General features: G+C 48.0%; 1 protein-coding gene across 1 annotated transcript in view; it reads right to left on the minus strand.

The window, feature by feature from the left end:
- The window catches only part of ADAT1 (adenosine deaminase tRNA specific 1), a 179,192-nt gene that overhangs the window by 78,903 nt on the left and 83,007 nt on the right, over positions 1 to 17,282 (minus strand). Inside the window, exon 9 of the mRNA XM_085636915.1 lies at positions 1,274 to 1,360. Within this exon, the coding sequence (XP_085493041.1) occupies positions 1,274 to 1,360 (87 nt within the window). The remainder of the gene's footprint in view (positions 1 to 1,273; positions 1,361 to 17,282) is intronic.

A 17,282-nucleotide genomic window follows, 5' to 3' on the forward strand; every position in this document is an offset into this window, starting at 1 on the left:
AAGCCGTTGAACGTGCGCATTCTCTCGAAGAGAAGGAGATTCAATGTCACGTCGGCAATAAAAAAAACTTTTTTGAGAAAAACAAGTTGTAGAGTCCCAGCCCAACATTTGACGACACCCAGCTCATCCTCTCCCTCACCAAGGACCCCACCATCACCAGACTCAACTTCCAGGAAAGAATGCAGGACGTCGCAGCCTGGAGGAGCAACAGCTGCCTGAAACTCAACTCGGAGAAGACAGAAGTCCTCTTCCTCAGAACTACCCCATCGGCATAGAACACCACCTGGTGGTTCACCGCCCTCAGCAGCCCCCTCGACCACCATGGACCACGCCAAAAACCTCGGCATCGTACTCGACTCCCCCCTCTCCATGAATCGACAGGTCACCACCGTCACCTCCAGCTGCTTCAACACCCTCCGCATCCTCCGTAAGACCTTCAAATGGATCCCCCCGAGGCAAGGAAGACAGTCACCCACGCTCTCATTCCCAGCAGGCTGGACTACGGAAACGCCCTCTACGCCGGCATCAACAAATCTCTACTCTGCAAGCTCCAGACAATACAGAACACCGCCGCCAGACTCGTCCTCGGGGTGCCTCGACACGAACACATCAGCCAACACCTTCGCAAGCTCCACTGGCTCTCCGTCGAGAAAAAGAGTCATCTTCAAGATACTCACCTACGCCTACAAATGCCTACACAACATCGGGCCCCAATACCTTAACGACAGAATCACCCTCCACGTACCCAAACGAAACCTCTGCTCCACTAACCTCCTCCTTGCCGAAACCCTGTGCATCTGCAGAGCCAGAGCAGGGGGAAGATCCTTCTCCTACATCGCACCCAAGATCTGGAACGAGCTCCCCACCGGCATCAGAAGTGCCCCCACCCTTAACAGCTTCAGGAAGGCTCTGAAGGCCTGGCTCTTCGGCTGAAACGGAGCTGCTACCCCCTCCCCCTGAGACCCTCATGGGTGAGTAGTGCGCTTATAAACCCCCTGATTGATTGATTGATAGCTAGATTGCAGGGGTGTGCATAGAATGCTGTGAGAAAGTATGATAAAATAATAAAAAATGTGTGTGAGGCATTTAAGACTTCTATCGAGACCTATCCATGGGGATGAACGTTCAATTCCAAACAATTTCCCTACATTGCACCTCCACTCCTAGTTAACTTTCAAAGGGCCTGTGATTTCTTCCTGTAATTGATAGCCTCACTTTTAGGAATCCACTGCTTAGACAGAAAGAGGTCCCCCTTGCAAAGCAAGGTTCTTACCAGAGAGATTCTGGAAGGTTATTCTCAGAGGTAGATGTCACCAGGTTTTGAAAAGTGTGAAAAAGTTCTACAGTGCAGATCCGTGACCTGTAAGGAGAAAAGGATTACAATTGCCCGTTTGGTTATACAGGGATTAGATTTCATCAAACAGCCCTAACATTTCTTCATTTTTTTAAAGTGTGTCTAAGCTTACGAAGGAATTACATCACATATGCTACTTCAATCGCTCTCATCAGTTGCATGGGGCACTATTGCTTCTTACAGTCCCCACTAGCCATCATCAACCTTTGGTACAATGTAAACAATGTTCACCTTTCATTACTGATTTGAATTTAGGTGTCAGACTTTCCATCCAACAACATGGCAGACCTGTCACCCTAACTTGAAGGGCTCCTCTGCCACCATGTCTGATATAAACCATTTCCTTTAAGGTCGGTACATCGCTAGCCACAACTTCATTACTTATACCTTGTATACCATTCCCTCATTAGATTACAAGTAGCATTAAATATTACCAATGCCTCTAGACTGGTACCTTGTTATATATTTAACCTTAAAATAAGTCCCTAGCTGTAACCAATGGATTATATGAAATTGTATTAAAAAAGGTGCTAAGCTTAACAATAATATAGCCATAATTTTCTTTTTTACATTTAAATATAATCAAATGAATGGGTTACAGGGGCTCAATTTAGTTGCAAAAGAAGTAATGGCATTGATCTAGTGTACAAGATGAGGTAATGATCAGACAAAGTAATAGAGTTTAGGTAATGGCACGTGCCCCACCATGTCTGGCAAAAATGTAGCTCTAAACCATGGCAAAACAAACAGCATAGCTGGAGGAATCTCCACCAAAGCACAGCACAATGTAGGTGGTGGCAAATCAGGCTGTGTTATTTGGTATGTAGGCAGGTTCTAGTATTCAGGCATTGTGAGAGTGCATGCTTTCTCCTACCAAAACCAATACACTATGTACTATTCGAGGCCAATGCTTTCATATTGTATTAAGATCACAATTAATATATAGACCTCTATTACAGCTCATCTGATTCTATAAATGGTGCACTGTCGTCTTCAAATTACCAAGGGTTCTGTTCTTGTCCTCCTGGTTTTCAGTACAAATAAACATGGACAGAAACCAAGGTTAGCGCAGTACAGCTTTCGGGGTTAGAGTATATGTTGGTTTGAAACTGCGAGGGTAAGCAACAGAACTGAATAAAATTACTGCCTGAATACAGTACAGTGTTTAGGATTTAGGAGACCAGGTGAGAGTTTTCCAATTGGCTCCTTTGGAGGGCCTGGAGTGTCACTGCAGGTTAAAGGGGAGGGGCTGGTTAAAACTAAACATCGCTAGCATTTTCTTGTACTTATAAGTTCAATGCCACAGTGCAATATCTAAACACAAGTCAATAAAACCATAAAAAAGGAAACTTGATTTTAGAGTCCAAATTTCAAAGTCACTTTCATTTGGCTGTTCAATAACCGCTTTCCACCACCTACCTATGAAACAGGTGATCATCAGAACAACTTCTGCTTTATAGCTGGGCTATCTACTTGTTTAGCTCCCACATCTATTATCATATACTTAAGAAATGTACACCAATTACCATCGACGAATGAGCATAAAAACATTAAGGAACTGATTCACAAGTGTATTTCAATGAGCAGGTGTGACTTTTTCCTGAATTACCCATGAAGGGCCAATAGTAGTTCTTACTTTTTCAGAGAACAAAAACGTTGTGAATAGTGCGAAATAGTGCTATTCTCACCTCTATGTCATGTACAGCCTTGTCAGTATCTTCCTGGTTTCCTTCTGGGTCTAAAGGCTTTAGTTAAATCTTAATTTCAAGTATTCAATATTCTATTATCCAGTTCATCTATACCTTACTTTAATTTATGTGCTGGCGCTTGAGATTGTCAATATTTCTATATCTCTGGTGAGCTATTATTTAGCACAATTTAATCTGACAATCTTGATTGCTCCTGCTGTACTTACAAGATCTAACGAGCAGCGACAAAGCCAATAGGTGTGCCCTTGGCAAGCTGGATCAATGGTTATGAAGGTTACATTTCTTTATATTGTAAGTATTGGCCTCAAAAAGAAAAAAGAAATATACAACTGCCTACATTTGCAGCCATGTATATTTTCTTCCTGGAAGGCAGGTGTACTTAGAACAGGTATAAAAACCCTTTTTAGTTTTGAAGCATGTCATACTAAAATAGGATTCTTATTGGTGTAAAGAAAAATGTGTTATTGGTTTTAAAAAACAAGTTACTTATCCTTCGGTAATGCATGATCTGGTAGAGACTATCTAGCTGCAGATTCCTTACCTAAGAAATTTCCAGGCATCAGGCTGCATCCAGAAACTTTTGATGAGCAATACTGCTTGTGCGCGCCATCGGGTGGCTCTATTCGGCCCGTCACGGCGTCAGTAAGTGTCGTTATGGCGTCACAGTCAACTATGAAGGCCCGCCCAGGAGTGCGGATGTCAGTACTTTTTGTTTTTTCCACGCCAGAAGCTCAGAGCCACGAAGTAACTGACGCAGTCCTGTGCAAAACTAGGGCCCTGAAAGGAGGGTAACCCTAGCCCTACAATTTTAGTCCGCAAAGCGGGGAGGCATGGGTGGGGCTGTAAGGAATCTGCAGCTAGATAGAGTCTCTACCAGATAATGCATTACCAATGGTAAGTGACTTGTTCATCTGATAGGGACTTCTAGCTGCAGATTCCTTACCTTTGAATTAGATACCCAAGCCATACCATCCCGTCGGTGGGCTGCGGACTAATAACTTAAACTAGAAAGTTCTGCAGGACGGAGTGGGCAAAATGCTTGTCTCTGCAGAGCTGACCGTCCAGGCAATAGTGTTTTGCGAACGTGTGCAACGATGCCCACGTTGCTGTCTGACAGATGTCTTGGACTCGGACACCCCGAGCCAAGGCCATAGTTGAAACCTCTCTCCTGCTGGAATGGGCCCTTAATCCCTCAGGGGGCTGCTTCTTTGCCAGGGCATAGCAGATCTTAATGCAGACCCAGCGAGAAAAGTGCCTTTTCTGCACTGCCCTTTCCTTCTTTGCTCCCACGTACCCCACAAAGAGTTGGTCGTCCACCCAGAACTCTTTTGTGCGGTCATGGTAGAATGACAACGCTCTATTTTTGGGTCCTGTCGGTGGAGATGCTCCTTTTCCTTAGAGGGATGCTGAGGAGCAAAGAAGGTTGGCAGTGTGATGGATTGACCCAGATGGAATGGGGTAACAACTTTTGGAAAAAAGGAGGCCAGGGTGCGAAGCACCACTATGTCCGGAAAGGACATTAAATAGGGAGGCAAGCAAGAGAACGCCTGCAACCACTATGTCCGGAAAGGACATTAAATAGGGTGGCAAGCAAGAGAACGCCTGCAACTCATTCACCTGCTGGGCCGATGTAATTGCCACTAAGAAAGCTGTTTTTATGGTCAACAGCCGGAGGGGATAATTATGTAAGGTCTCAAAGGGAGCACACATCAGGTAGGCGAGGACCAACAAGAGCGTGGGTGGAAACAAGTGAGCCAGCCCTTTCATAAATCTATGTATAATAAGAGATTTAAAGAGAGAAGGCTGGTCTGGCAGCCGCAAAAAGGCAGACAGAGCAGAGAGATAACCCTTGAGAGTTTGCAAAGCAGAGCAATGTTGGGCAAATTAAAAGAAGGACAGTAGAAAAGAAGCAGTATAATACACATTTCTGCAAATGGCAGGCGTATATCGTCTTAGTGAAGGGATGCCTGGCCACCAGAATAACATACATACATCGGGAGGATGGTCAAAAGCTAATACAAAAGGGAAAGAAGGTCAAGGCAACAAAGTCCAGCACCAATTACAATGACGTACAGAGCCTGCAGTTAGTAGTGTGGCCCTGGTGCAAAGAACCCAAGACGTGACCTTCATACGTCCTGTGAAAGATAGGTAAGACCCATCAAACATAAAATTCTGACAAATCGGTTTCGCACTATAGAAACAAGAAATGTGTGATAAATAACGGCTATAGGTGTCCAAATTTCAAGCATAAACACAGAGTTCAATCCTCACAGAAAGCGAATAAGTAGTTCATACAAATTGATTGTAGTCAAAGATTACAAACACCATGGGGCCTATGCATCAACAATGCCATTTGCGATTCCTTATTAGCGAAAAATAAGGAATCGCTAATAAGGAATAGCAAAAGGCTATGCATGTAGGAATCACTATTCAAATAGCGATTCCTTAATATTCCTTATTACCGAATCGGTAATACCGAATCGGTAATAAGGAATACCTACCCATTCATTCCTATGGGCTTGGAGGCCCATAGGAATGAATGTAAAGCCAGTCTGTATTAGCGATTCGGTATTACCGAATCGCTAATAGCGGGAGCACTTTCAAGGGTGCCAGGGTGTCAAAAGGACACCCTGTTGCACCCCTGAAAATGATATGTGCACATATGTTGCACACACACATGCTCTAAGGGCATGTGTGTGCGCAACATGAAACTTTGAAAAATGCACAAAAGTGCATTTTTCAAAGTTTTTGCAAATTACCATGCAGTTCATCTTCATGGTAATTTGCTCCCCCTATTAGCGAAATCGCTAATTTTTTAACTTTGATGCATTGCATTTAAGGAATCTCACTTTGGGATTCCTTAAATGCAATCGCTATTTAAGGAATCGGTATTTAAGGAATCCCTATTTAAAGAATCGCTATTTAAGGATTCCTTAAATAGCGATTTCTGCTTTTGGGTTGATGCATTGGGATTGGGTATTTTTTTACTTAATACCGGGAGCTATTACCGAATCGGTATTTTACCGACTGGATTTTGGGTTGATGCATAAGGGTGCATATCCCTAAAGGTACATATTTGCATTCCATTTGAGAGGTTTACACCAATCGAAATATAAACAATACATCCTCTACTCTTTTGAAAACAGAAAGGGAGACAACGAACCGCTATTTTTTTCACATATAAAACTACAGAAGAAATAGGTCTTGATTATTCAACTCATGCTGTTTTTAGGTCGAGCCTGGGCAGCACATGCGCTGCTCTGCGTGGCATGCTGTATTAGAGTATGCACTTGAAGCTCCACCCACTCTCCGGCCTTATTTGTTCATTGGCTTGTGTCTTTGTCCTTTGTAAATGCTGGCTTCTGATTCGGTAATCAGCTTGTTAGTCCCTCCTTAGTACCGCCTTGTGTTTATTTGTAACCTCCCATGAGGACTGTCCCTTTTACTTCTGTTGTTACACCATCTGTGTTATTTAGTCTGTAAGCACTATTTCTTTAGTGAATTTTGTCTTACTGCAGGCACGACGTGCTTTGCAGCAACATTCAGCTCACAATGCGCGCTTTCACTTTCCAAGCAGCCGAGACAACGGCGGCCAGTTCTTTCGAATGCCACAAGTCTCGCATTTAGGAGAGTTTGAGCTATTGGCATTGTAAATCACGATAGCTTAAACTCTCGCAAATGCGACACCTATTGCTTTACAAATATTTTTTGTGTGGGTTGTTTCCAAGCGCTCCATGCGGCGCCTGCACTTAATAGAGGCCACGGCCCTTTCTTTAGACACGGCCCTTCTAAAGGAAGAGCTGTGGCCTCTATTAAGTGCAAGAGCGGCATGGGGCACTTGGAAACAAACAATATTTGCAATTCAATAGGTTTAGCATTTGCGAGAATTTAAGCTATTGACATTTACAGTGCCAATAGCTCAGAGATTCGTAAATGCGAGACTTGTTGCACTGCAAATGCTTGTTTGAATGGTCAGGGGTTAAAGTGGGAATAAGAGCCCATGACAGTGGGTTAATGTTGATGATCAACACTGGAAGAGACCGTCCAATGGCTTACACCTAGACATTTCCCAGAAAACAGAAATTTCTCTGCAGAGTGTAAAACATATTTGTTAATATAAATAAATAAAAGCTGAGAAGGTAAACCCTTCGATTAAGGATCAGTATTATAAACAACCCATCTTGAACATCTGGGAATCAGAAAAGGTTGAGCTAGAGACCTACTTTAAAGATTTGGATGAGTTCATTGTCCAGTAGTGAGGATGAGGCAACACCAGACACTTCCTTAAAAAAAAAGTCTGATTAACTTTTTTGAGGACAAGAACTCATATGGTGCTCCCACAGGAAGACCTTTTCTTAGACAATGTCAGGCACGCAGCAGAAGCCCAGGCCACAGAAGCTATGAGTGGGACAATTCACCATGTATCCTGAGGAGCAGGGGCAGATACCAGAAGTAGACTCTAATATGAATCTAAGGAATATAAACCTTTTTAAGGCTCAAAAGTTATAAAAGGCCTATATATGACTTCAATATTTATTGTCCCGATCCAAGCATTATCACCGCAGCCATTTCAATTTGAAAAGGTTCTATTACGTGATGTTATAAAACTGGAGGAGAAACAAAATGCACCTTCCAAAATTTGTCTTGTGCCAAACATCAGGCTCTTAACTCATTAGCCAAGAACAAGGCTTCAGTCATCAAAAATACAGGCAAAAGGTAGCGTGGCAGTCATCATGCCCATCCATATGTACAGAGATTAGGGCCTAAGACTACTATGTGATACAAATAATCACCTACCTGGCCCTACTGATCTAACACAAGAGCAAGTTTTGAGTAAAGATCTTATGGTGTTACCATGTGAAAACCTCAGATTATTTCTTGGGAGGTTGTGTATCTGATTAAAGAGTGCCCAAGGGTTCGGATATCTTACATTTTACCAAAGGTATAATGTTTGAACCCAGGTCTGAATTTTTAGAAAGCCTTGACCTAGAGGGCTTCTAGCAAGCTGCCACACTGGAGTCAAGTGACACAGTCTTTGGAAATAGTCATTGGTACTATAACATACTGGTTACCTTCGTCATGCAGTGCATTATGCTTGCACTTACACCTATTTCCAGTTTGTACCCCATTTTTTCATCCAGGTCAGCAGAGCGTCAATGGACATGACATTTGGTTTGAAGCTGGACAACCGATGCACTTATTAAACTGAGCGTCATACCATTGTTGCACTGTGGACCAAGGAGTTCATGATAACAAATAACAGACTGTGAAACTTACTAGCCAGGCCATGCTTTGGATGCTGCTGCAAGTTACAAGGTATTTTCTATGTGGTAGATGTGACGTCAGTCACAATACATCTATGTAAAAAGAAGCTCAAGCTCCAGAAACACACTGAATGTAATAACAGATACACTGTGTATCTTATTATGTGCCCAAGGAACATGCAGAGAGTGGGGATGAAAGTGTCAGAGGTTTCGACATTTATCTTCAAGCACAAAATTACTATCTGCCTCTGTCACCATACCACAAATCTCATGGCTCACTTTCATATAGGAAGCCATCGTGCACATGATTTAATATTTCCCACTCTGGAACATCTTGGTAATTGTGATACTAAAGCACTACACCTGAGAGAACAAGGGTGAAATATAGGGCTGTATATTATTTCTAATATGTTGATATGCTCATATTTATAAAGTTCTCTGCATCAAAAACGAAATGAGACCATTACCCTTTCATTTTGAGGTACTAGACACCACTACATGAGTGTCCCCAAGCGGTGAAGCACCAATGACTTTGCCATTTAAGGACACAGGCTAGTAACCTAAGTGTGGCCAATTTAAGACTTCGCTGGAGCCATGACTGTTGGCATTTGTGTGAGCCTGAATCAAAATCCAAATAAAACATGTGACACAGCTGAGAGAACAAGTCACGTTAGCTATACTGCTATAAGGTACAGACTCCTTTACTATGTCTCCTAGAGGGGCACCGTATTTTTCTTTTGGATTACACACTGCAATGAGGTAGTGCAAATAAATGCATGCTCATGACAATCGGGGCCTGTTCCACTAACAACAAATACACCATGGTGATGGGTAAATATGTACCTGTGAGGGGGGCGGAGCTTGCCCGGCTGAAAGATGGCCGCGGTTTTGTAGAGCTCCGCTCAACACCGCAACTATTCGGTCATAATCCGCACAGTATCCCGCTGTAACTGCAGCACCAGTACCTGCACCAGCTCCCTGAGCGATAGTGATCCTGGTGAGTGCGGTACGCTCTCTGCCGTCCTCCCTGTTGCTGAGCACTGCGGGGGCTCGGCGGCCGCGGCGTGGTGCGGCCTCGGATCCTTGGCCTGGAGTTTGGCGCTGGCCGGAGCCCCTACCTCCCTGCGACTGCCGCCCTGATTTCTACGGCGGCGGCTGAGGGTCGTGATACCCTGCTGTGGCGGAGCCGAGATTGTTGACTGTTGTCTGCCGTGGTGCCGCCTGGACCAGCGCCTGATACGCTGGAGCCCTCCTGCTGGTGTCTGCCGATAGCGAGACGCGACGTTGCCTGGGCCCGATTACCTTCACTGGAGGAGCGCCCATTTTGAGTGCCAGGTTGTTGAGGACGCGGAGAGGTGCGCGGCTCCTGCGTTCTGCTGTGGGGTGCACCCTTTAGATTGGTACATTATCGGACACTCCTTCCTGTCTACTCACTTTCTTTGAACGCCTGGTGGTGCTCCTGAAGGTTGGAATCCACACTGCCTGTGCTTGCTGTTTTTCCTGGACCGAGGTTGCCTGCATTGGGTGGCCCATGGACTCGGCTGACTCTGTGGTCTGATCTGCCCCCACTGGCTGCTTTCCAGTGCTCTGGGCTTGCTGTCCTGCACCCCTAGTGCCGCGTTGACTCAGTGCTGCTCCCCTTATACTGGGATCTGACCCGGGGGTGGAAGGTGGTGGTCTCGTCCTCCAGACCTTGGGTCCCTGCGCCCTCCCTGCCGCTCTGCACTTAACTGCGCCAATCGCCGTCATGGGTAAAGTCGACAAAACCCAGCCTAAACTACAGTTTGAGCAGCGCAAATCCCGGCGTAATGAGGAGGGGCAGACGGGGCTCAGAGACTGATGTCCCAACTGACGATCCGGTGGGGGACATCAAGCATATCATTGCCTCTATGCAGCGGGGCCTCACTGCCATTGACTCCAAGATCGACACGCTGGCCTACAGGATGGATCTGGTCTCTGAGCGCGTTGACAAACACTCCGAGCGCCTGGATATAGCGGAGCGCCGCATTACTGAGGTGGAGGAGGCCCAGACTGATGCAGGGGACACGCGGAAGCAGATGAAGTGTGCTCTTTCGGCCTTACAAGACAAGACGGAGGACCTGGAGGCCCGGTCGCACCGCAGCAACCTGCGCATCACGTGCCTTGCGGAGTCTACTGCGACGGGGAACATGGAGCAATTTGTGGAGCGTCTGCTGATCTCTCCCCTAGGTGCTGACACTTTCTCTCATCTATTCGTGGTAGAGAGGGCGCATCGCTCGCTCGGGCCCCAGCCAGGCGCCCCTCCCATTATCGCAAAACCTTTAAATTATCGAGACAGAGACGCTGCGCCGGTACTGTACCCTCAAAGTGCAGGAAGCACGGCGGCAGTTCACTATACTCAAACGCAAACTGCAGGACCAGCACATCGAATATGCTTTGTTATACCCAGCACGTCTTAAGGTCCTCTTTGATCGGAAGCCCAGAATTTATTCAGACCCACAATCACTACAAAAGGCCTTCCGTGACTGGGAGAGGGCTAGCAAACGCTCGAACAGTCAACAAGCCTCTTCCTCGCAGAATGAAGCCGCAGGGTCAATGGACGATAACGACTGAATGACTGGTGATAACTCCATTATGTGTTACCTCTGTTTCCTGCATTCACTGTTACTGGTTTTGTCACATGTTAATATGCTTTCTGATGGACTACTATGGCCCTGTGGCGGTGCAGTGCTTCCGGTAATATTTTGCACTAGCGCAGGATCTCTCTCCCCTTCTGGGGTTTCTCCCCTTTATGCCCTTACGGCTAACCGGTGTGAGCAGCCGAGGTATCGTACTTTCCCTCAGTGGTTTAACCATCCATTGTTGTCCTGGTCCCCCAGGGCAGAGTTGCTCTGAATGTTTGCTGTTTCTTTATGGTTGATGAATATGATTGCAGTGGGTTTGTGAATTGCAAGCGGTGTTTGTGCGGGGGGTTGGCTCAGTTTGTGTAGCTGGGCAACATCTACCCCACTGCGTTAACCGCTGATCCACTTTATATAGGTGGGTGTTTAGAGGGAGCGATGGGTGGGGTACCCTCACGACTGGTTTCCCTTTTTGTGAGGGTCGGGTAGGTAGATGTTTGCCTTTGCACTGTTGGGGTTTGCAAAGTGTGGGAGGGGGAGGTGTATTTCTGTGGGACGTTTTTCTTTCTATTTTAATTTTTCATGCTTGGATTGTAACTTTTCCTTTTCAGAATGTGGCGGGTGGTGGGATGGGTTGGCCTCTATGCGGACATTCTTCACTACTTCTCTGTAATTACTATGTCGGAAACGCAACCTAGGGCAGGTTCGCCCCAGCGCCTGACTTTCCTGACATGGAATGTGCGGGGATTAAATAATCGCCGTAAAGTGCGTAAAATTCTTGCATACCTGAGGCACAAGGAGGTAGACATTGCATTACTGCAGGAGACGCATCTCCAGCCGGGCGGTGCTCTCCTTGCAGGTCCAAACTTGCGAGCGCCTCTCACGCAGCTTACTTTACCTCACACTCCAGGGGGGTCTTGACCGAGCGCCCCTGGTATGGATGGCCTCACGGTAGCACTCTATAAAGGCTTCAGTGACCTCCTTATTACACACCTTATCACTTTATTTCACGATATTGCTGCTGAAGGCTCTATGCCCCCTTCCATGTGCGAGGCGCTAATTATCACCTTGCTAAAGCCCAATAAAGACTCACGCAAATGCTCGTCCTACCGCCCGCTCTCACTCCTCAACGTGGACACTAAATTATATGCCAAAATTCTCGCGAACCGACTTTCTCCGCTACTCCCTCAGCTGATTGGACCTGAACAAGCTGGGTTTATCCCTGGTCGCACCCTCACACATAATATTCGTACCGTTTCTGGTGCCCTGCAGCACGTGCGGCCCGAGGTCAAGGCCGCGTCAGTCTTCCTTGATGCCGAAAAGGCATTCGATTCAATTGAATAGAAGTTTATGAAGGCTGTGCTGACCCGAATGGGTGTTGGCGGAGTGTATCTATAGCTGATTTCAGCATTGTACAATGCACCTATGGCTAGAGTTCGGGCGGGGATACGGTCTCAACACAGTTTCCAATCTCCCGGGGCACTCGCCAGGGGTGCCCACTATCCCCGTTGTTGTACGCGGTGGCAGCTGAGCCCCTGTTGCAGGCACTGCATGAATATCACGGACACAGAGGACTCCGCTTCCCCCGATATAATCTCATCACGTCTGCGTATGCTGACAATACCCTCCTTTATGTCCGGGACCCTGAAGTGCATCTTTCTCCGGTAATTCGGGAGGTTCTTCGCTTTGGAGGCCTCTCTGGCTTATCGATTAATTGGGATAAGTCTATCATTTATCCTCTGACGCCGGCAACTACACAATTCTCGCTAGATTATCCACTGCAGTGGACTACGGAGCCTGTATGGTATCTTGGCATCCAAGTCCACTCTGATGCGGATGTTATCTTGAAAGTCAATTACGGGACAGCGATTGACAAGCTCACTGATGTTATGTTATGTTATGTTATGTTATGCACTTTTGTATTGCGCACAGCTGCCCCAGCTAAGGGGCGTCCTGGCGCATGGCAGGCAATGTGCAACAAATAGCAGAAACACAACACAGATAAAAGATCTATTTAAAAAAGAAACGTTTTCAGAGCTTTGCGAAAGGCCAAGAGGTCGGTCAGTAGCCGCAAGTCCACTGGGAGGGAATTCCAGAGTTCAGCCGCCCTCACCCTAAAAGAGCGACCACCAGCCCGACACAACCTGTATCGGGGGACCACCGCAAGCGCTTGGCTTCCCGATCTCAAAACGCGGGAAGGAACATACCACGACAGGAGGTCAGCAAGAATTGGCGGACCTACTCCCCTCAAGATCTTAAACGCCAAACACAGCACCTTGAACTGGATGCGTGATTTAATGGGGAGCCAATGCAAGGATCTCAAGACACCTGAGACAGAGCTGCTTCGGGGTAAGCCTACAATGGCTCTAGCCGCGGCATTCTGCACTCGTTGAAGGCGGGTAGTCTCCGCCATGTTGGTCCCTACCAAAAGCGAGCTGGCATAGTCCAGGCGAGATAATACCGTGGCCTGGACTATCAGCTGCCTGGTACCACGGTCAAAGAACTTAAGAATGGGCCTCAGCGACCGCAGGATGCCAAAGCAACCGGCCGCGATTTTCTTCGAGTGGCCCTCGTAACTGAGAGCGGGATCCATCCACACTCCCAGATTCCTAAGTTCAGTGACCGGGAGAGGGGCCAGCCCCAGTTCAATGGGCCACCACTTGTCCCCCCACAGTTCCGCCTTCCTGCCAACGATCATGATCTCGGTTTTCTTCGCGTTGAGCTGGAGACAGTTGTTCTTCATCCAGCTTGCCACCGCCCTAAGTCCACTCTGAAACCTGGGGGCATCCCGATCCGCATCCCCGCTGATAGTCACCGCTAGCTGAGTATCGTCAGCATACGAGACCATAGTCATGTCCCATTGCTTGACGATCTCAGCCAGCGGTCTCACATACAGATTGAAAAGCGTGGGACTCAGCGAGGAACCTTGCGGGACCCCCTGTCTCAGAGGAAGGAATTGGGACTGGTACGGTGGCAGCGCAACGCTAAAGAAACGATCGTTTAGGAAAGAGCGAAACCACTGGAGGGCAGAGCCACCCAGCCCGACCTCCTCCAGGCGATGCAGCAGGATAGGATGGGACACGGTGTCGAACGCGGCGCTCAGATCTAATAAAACGAGCGCCGCTGTCTGCCCCGCATCCATCACTGTGCGTAGGTGTTCAGCCATGGAGAGAAGGGCAGACTCCGTGCTGTGACCAGCACGGAAGCCATTTTGGGTGGGATCCAAGATGTTAAACTGGATGAGGTGGGCCGAGAGAACTTTGTTGACATGGGCCTCCATTACTTTGGTAGGCCAGGGAAGCAAAGAGATAGGCCGATAGTTTTCAGGCTTGTCTGGGTCCAGTGAGGGCTTCTTAAGGATGGGGGAAACCATCGCCCGCTTCCAGCTACGGGGGACCGTGCCCGACTCCAACGAGATGTTGATCAGGGAGTGTATCACGGTCCGACCCACGAACGACTCATCTCTAAAGAGAGCCGAACTGAGAGGGTCGGCGGGGGACCCAGATTTCACCTGCTTTGCCAAGATGTTAAACCCTTCCAATGTCAACAGGGGAAGCGAGTGCAGGGCTGTGTCTCCACAGATGGAAATCGGAGACTCAACTGGGGGTCCTGTGGATGGAAAGGTCATATAGATGTTTTGGACCTTTTCCTGAAAGAACACCGCGAGAGCTTCACAATGAGCAGTAGAGCCCGTCGTCGGAGCATCGGGGCGCTTAGCTAGAAGATCCTTCATCAATTTGAAAATAGTTTTCGAGGGGTTAGAGCTGTTGCCGACTTCGGCAGTATAATACAATGCCCGAGCACGGCACACAGCCCGATGGTATACTTTGACGGAGGCGAGATAGATAGCTTTTTTTCCCGAGTCGTACGCCTTCCGCCAAGCCCTCTCTGCACGCCTGCAACTGCCCTTGAGCGCACGTAGGGCGCCATCGTACCATGGGCTAGATTCTCTGGCACTGGTCTTACAGGCGGTGAGTGGAATGAGCGCATCTAGCGCTTTGGAAATCCACGCGCAGAACCCATCGTAACCTGAATCAACAGTTACAAACGGATCTAATGGCTCTGCAGCGAGGACACGGTGCAGATCTTCCAACCGTAATTTGCCCCAGTGCCGCCTTACGATCAGCTTTGCAGGAGGGATGACAGTCCTACCTGACAAAGGGGTACTAATGGCGACCAAAGAGTGATCAGTCCAACCCAGGGGCGAGACGGCAGTGACAGAAGCATTTGTCAAATTAGTGAAGAAGGGATCTAGCGTATGGCCACCGATGTGGGTGGGCTGCTGAACAAACTGTAAGGCCTCCAAATCCGTGAGAATACCACTGACCGCGGGTAGGTTAGGTCTATCGAAATGGAGATTAAGGTCCCCCAGAATCGAAAAATTGGGACACCCCACCACCAAGGAGCTGACCACATCCGGGAAAGCGGCGCGAAACGCCGCCTCGCTCCCTGGGGGACGATAGACCACCATCCCCGAGAGTGAAAAGTGTGGAGTAACCAGAATCTTAAACAGCGCACTTTCACATCCCGCAATGGTCAGTGCGGTCCAGGAGCAAGTAAGACTAGAACGAATAGCCAGGGCAATTCCCCCTCCCCTAGAAGATCGATTAAGGGTACGGACTGTATAGTCAGGGGGGAATGCCAGATTAATAATGGCTGCGTCCTCGTCTTTCAGCCATGTCTCGGTAATAGCCACGATGTCCGGGCTTGCATCCTGCAACAGGTCAAATACTGCCTGATAATGTGACACCAGAGACCTAGCATTAAAACTAAAAATGCGGAGAACATGCTCCGGGCAGGTGTAGCAAACGGCTGCCACCGGACGTGTGGGGGCAATAGAAGTAGCTTGCTCCAAAAACCACTGACAGCCAACACAATGATAGGGACCGTCCAATGGATGTAGGAGGGGTAAGCTACAGCCAGCAGTCCGGCGCCCCAGGTCACGCAGGGTGTCACAAGAGTATGTCAACATGGCTGGAAAAAACCAACCGCTCCTCGTACCAGCAGGGCCTGGCCAGAGTCCCGCGCGTCCTTAGCGCGGACGGGCGCAGACGGGCAGGACTCTGGCACGACTCCGGCCACGATCCTGACATCGATCGCTGGATACGTCTCCCCCTCTCTTTGACTGGGCGTGTTGCCCTGATGAAAATGGTTGTTCTCCCGCGCCTACTTTTTCTATTTGTTAATATACGCATAGTCCTCCACACAGCATCTGTTCCGCGAACTTCGATCGTTAATGACGAAACTAGCGTGGGCGGGTAAGACTCCTAGGGTGGCGTTGGATACACTTATGCTTCCATAAACCTCTGGGGGATTAAATGCCCCGAACCTGGAACTGTATTATAGAGCGGCGCAGGCCTCTCATGCGTACAGTTGGGTACACGGGCCTCGGGATCTACCCCATCTCCATGTAGAGAGGGTCGCTGCTGACCCGCACTCATTACCGCGTTTCCTCACACAGGCCCCTTCGCGTAGATGTGGCATACTTGACTCAATCAACTCTGTTGTCCATGCGTGGAATGCGTTCCTCGGTATGTATGATGGCGCACAGCTCTATTCCCCCCGTTTGCGTGTAGAGTGGTGCCATTGGTTTGCGCTTAGCTCGGATAGGGGGACCCTTGACTCGCTTCATAAACTACGCATGCAGACTATGGGGAATCTCTTTCGGGATGGGCGGGTGTGCTCTTGGGAGGAGGCGGTGGGCACTGATGACGGACACACGGCACTGACCAAATTCCATTTCTTCAGACCCCGACACGCCTTGCAGGCAATTTTGGGAGAGGAGCTGGAGGAACCTTTAGATATTTCCCCTCTGACTTCTCTTTTGTGCGCCCAGAGCCCATACAAATTTATCTCTAAATTATATCCCTCAGGCCCTTGCCACGAAGGTTCCCTCCCTCAACAAGGCTCGACAAGCCTGGCAATCTGACATTGACACCCCTATCACGGATGACATGTGGCTCTACTGTTGCACAGTGATCTCTATTAATGGCCGACATAGGCTTGCCCATTTTAAATACTTGAATAGAGTGTACCATTCCCCTTCACGCCTTTACAGGTTTGGATTACGTGACACAGATGACAGTGAGCGCTGCCGAGCTTCCAAAGCTGTTTTTTTCCACTTGCCGTGGCTATGTCCCCCAGTTGCACAATATTGGGATGCGATTTTTCATAAACTCAGTGACATACTGGGATCCCCCCTGGCACCGGATCCCCTGATGGCACTTTTAGGCTACACTAAACCACTTAAGAAAGCTATGCGCAAATTGGTCGCTTTTGGCCTCCTGTTGGCTAAGCGTAGTATGGCAATAAGATGGTTGAGGGGGCCGTAAATTACTCTAGCGGAATGGGAATG

This window comes from Triturus cristatus, chromosome 12, assembly GCF_964204655.1.
Source record: "Triturus cristatus chromosome 12, aTriCri1.1, whole genome shotgun sequence".
Taxonomy (NCBI): domain Eukaryota; kingdom Metazoa; phylum Chordata; class Amphibia; order Caudata; family Salamandridae; genus Triturus; species Triturus cristatus.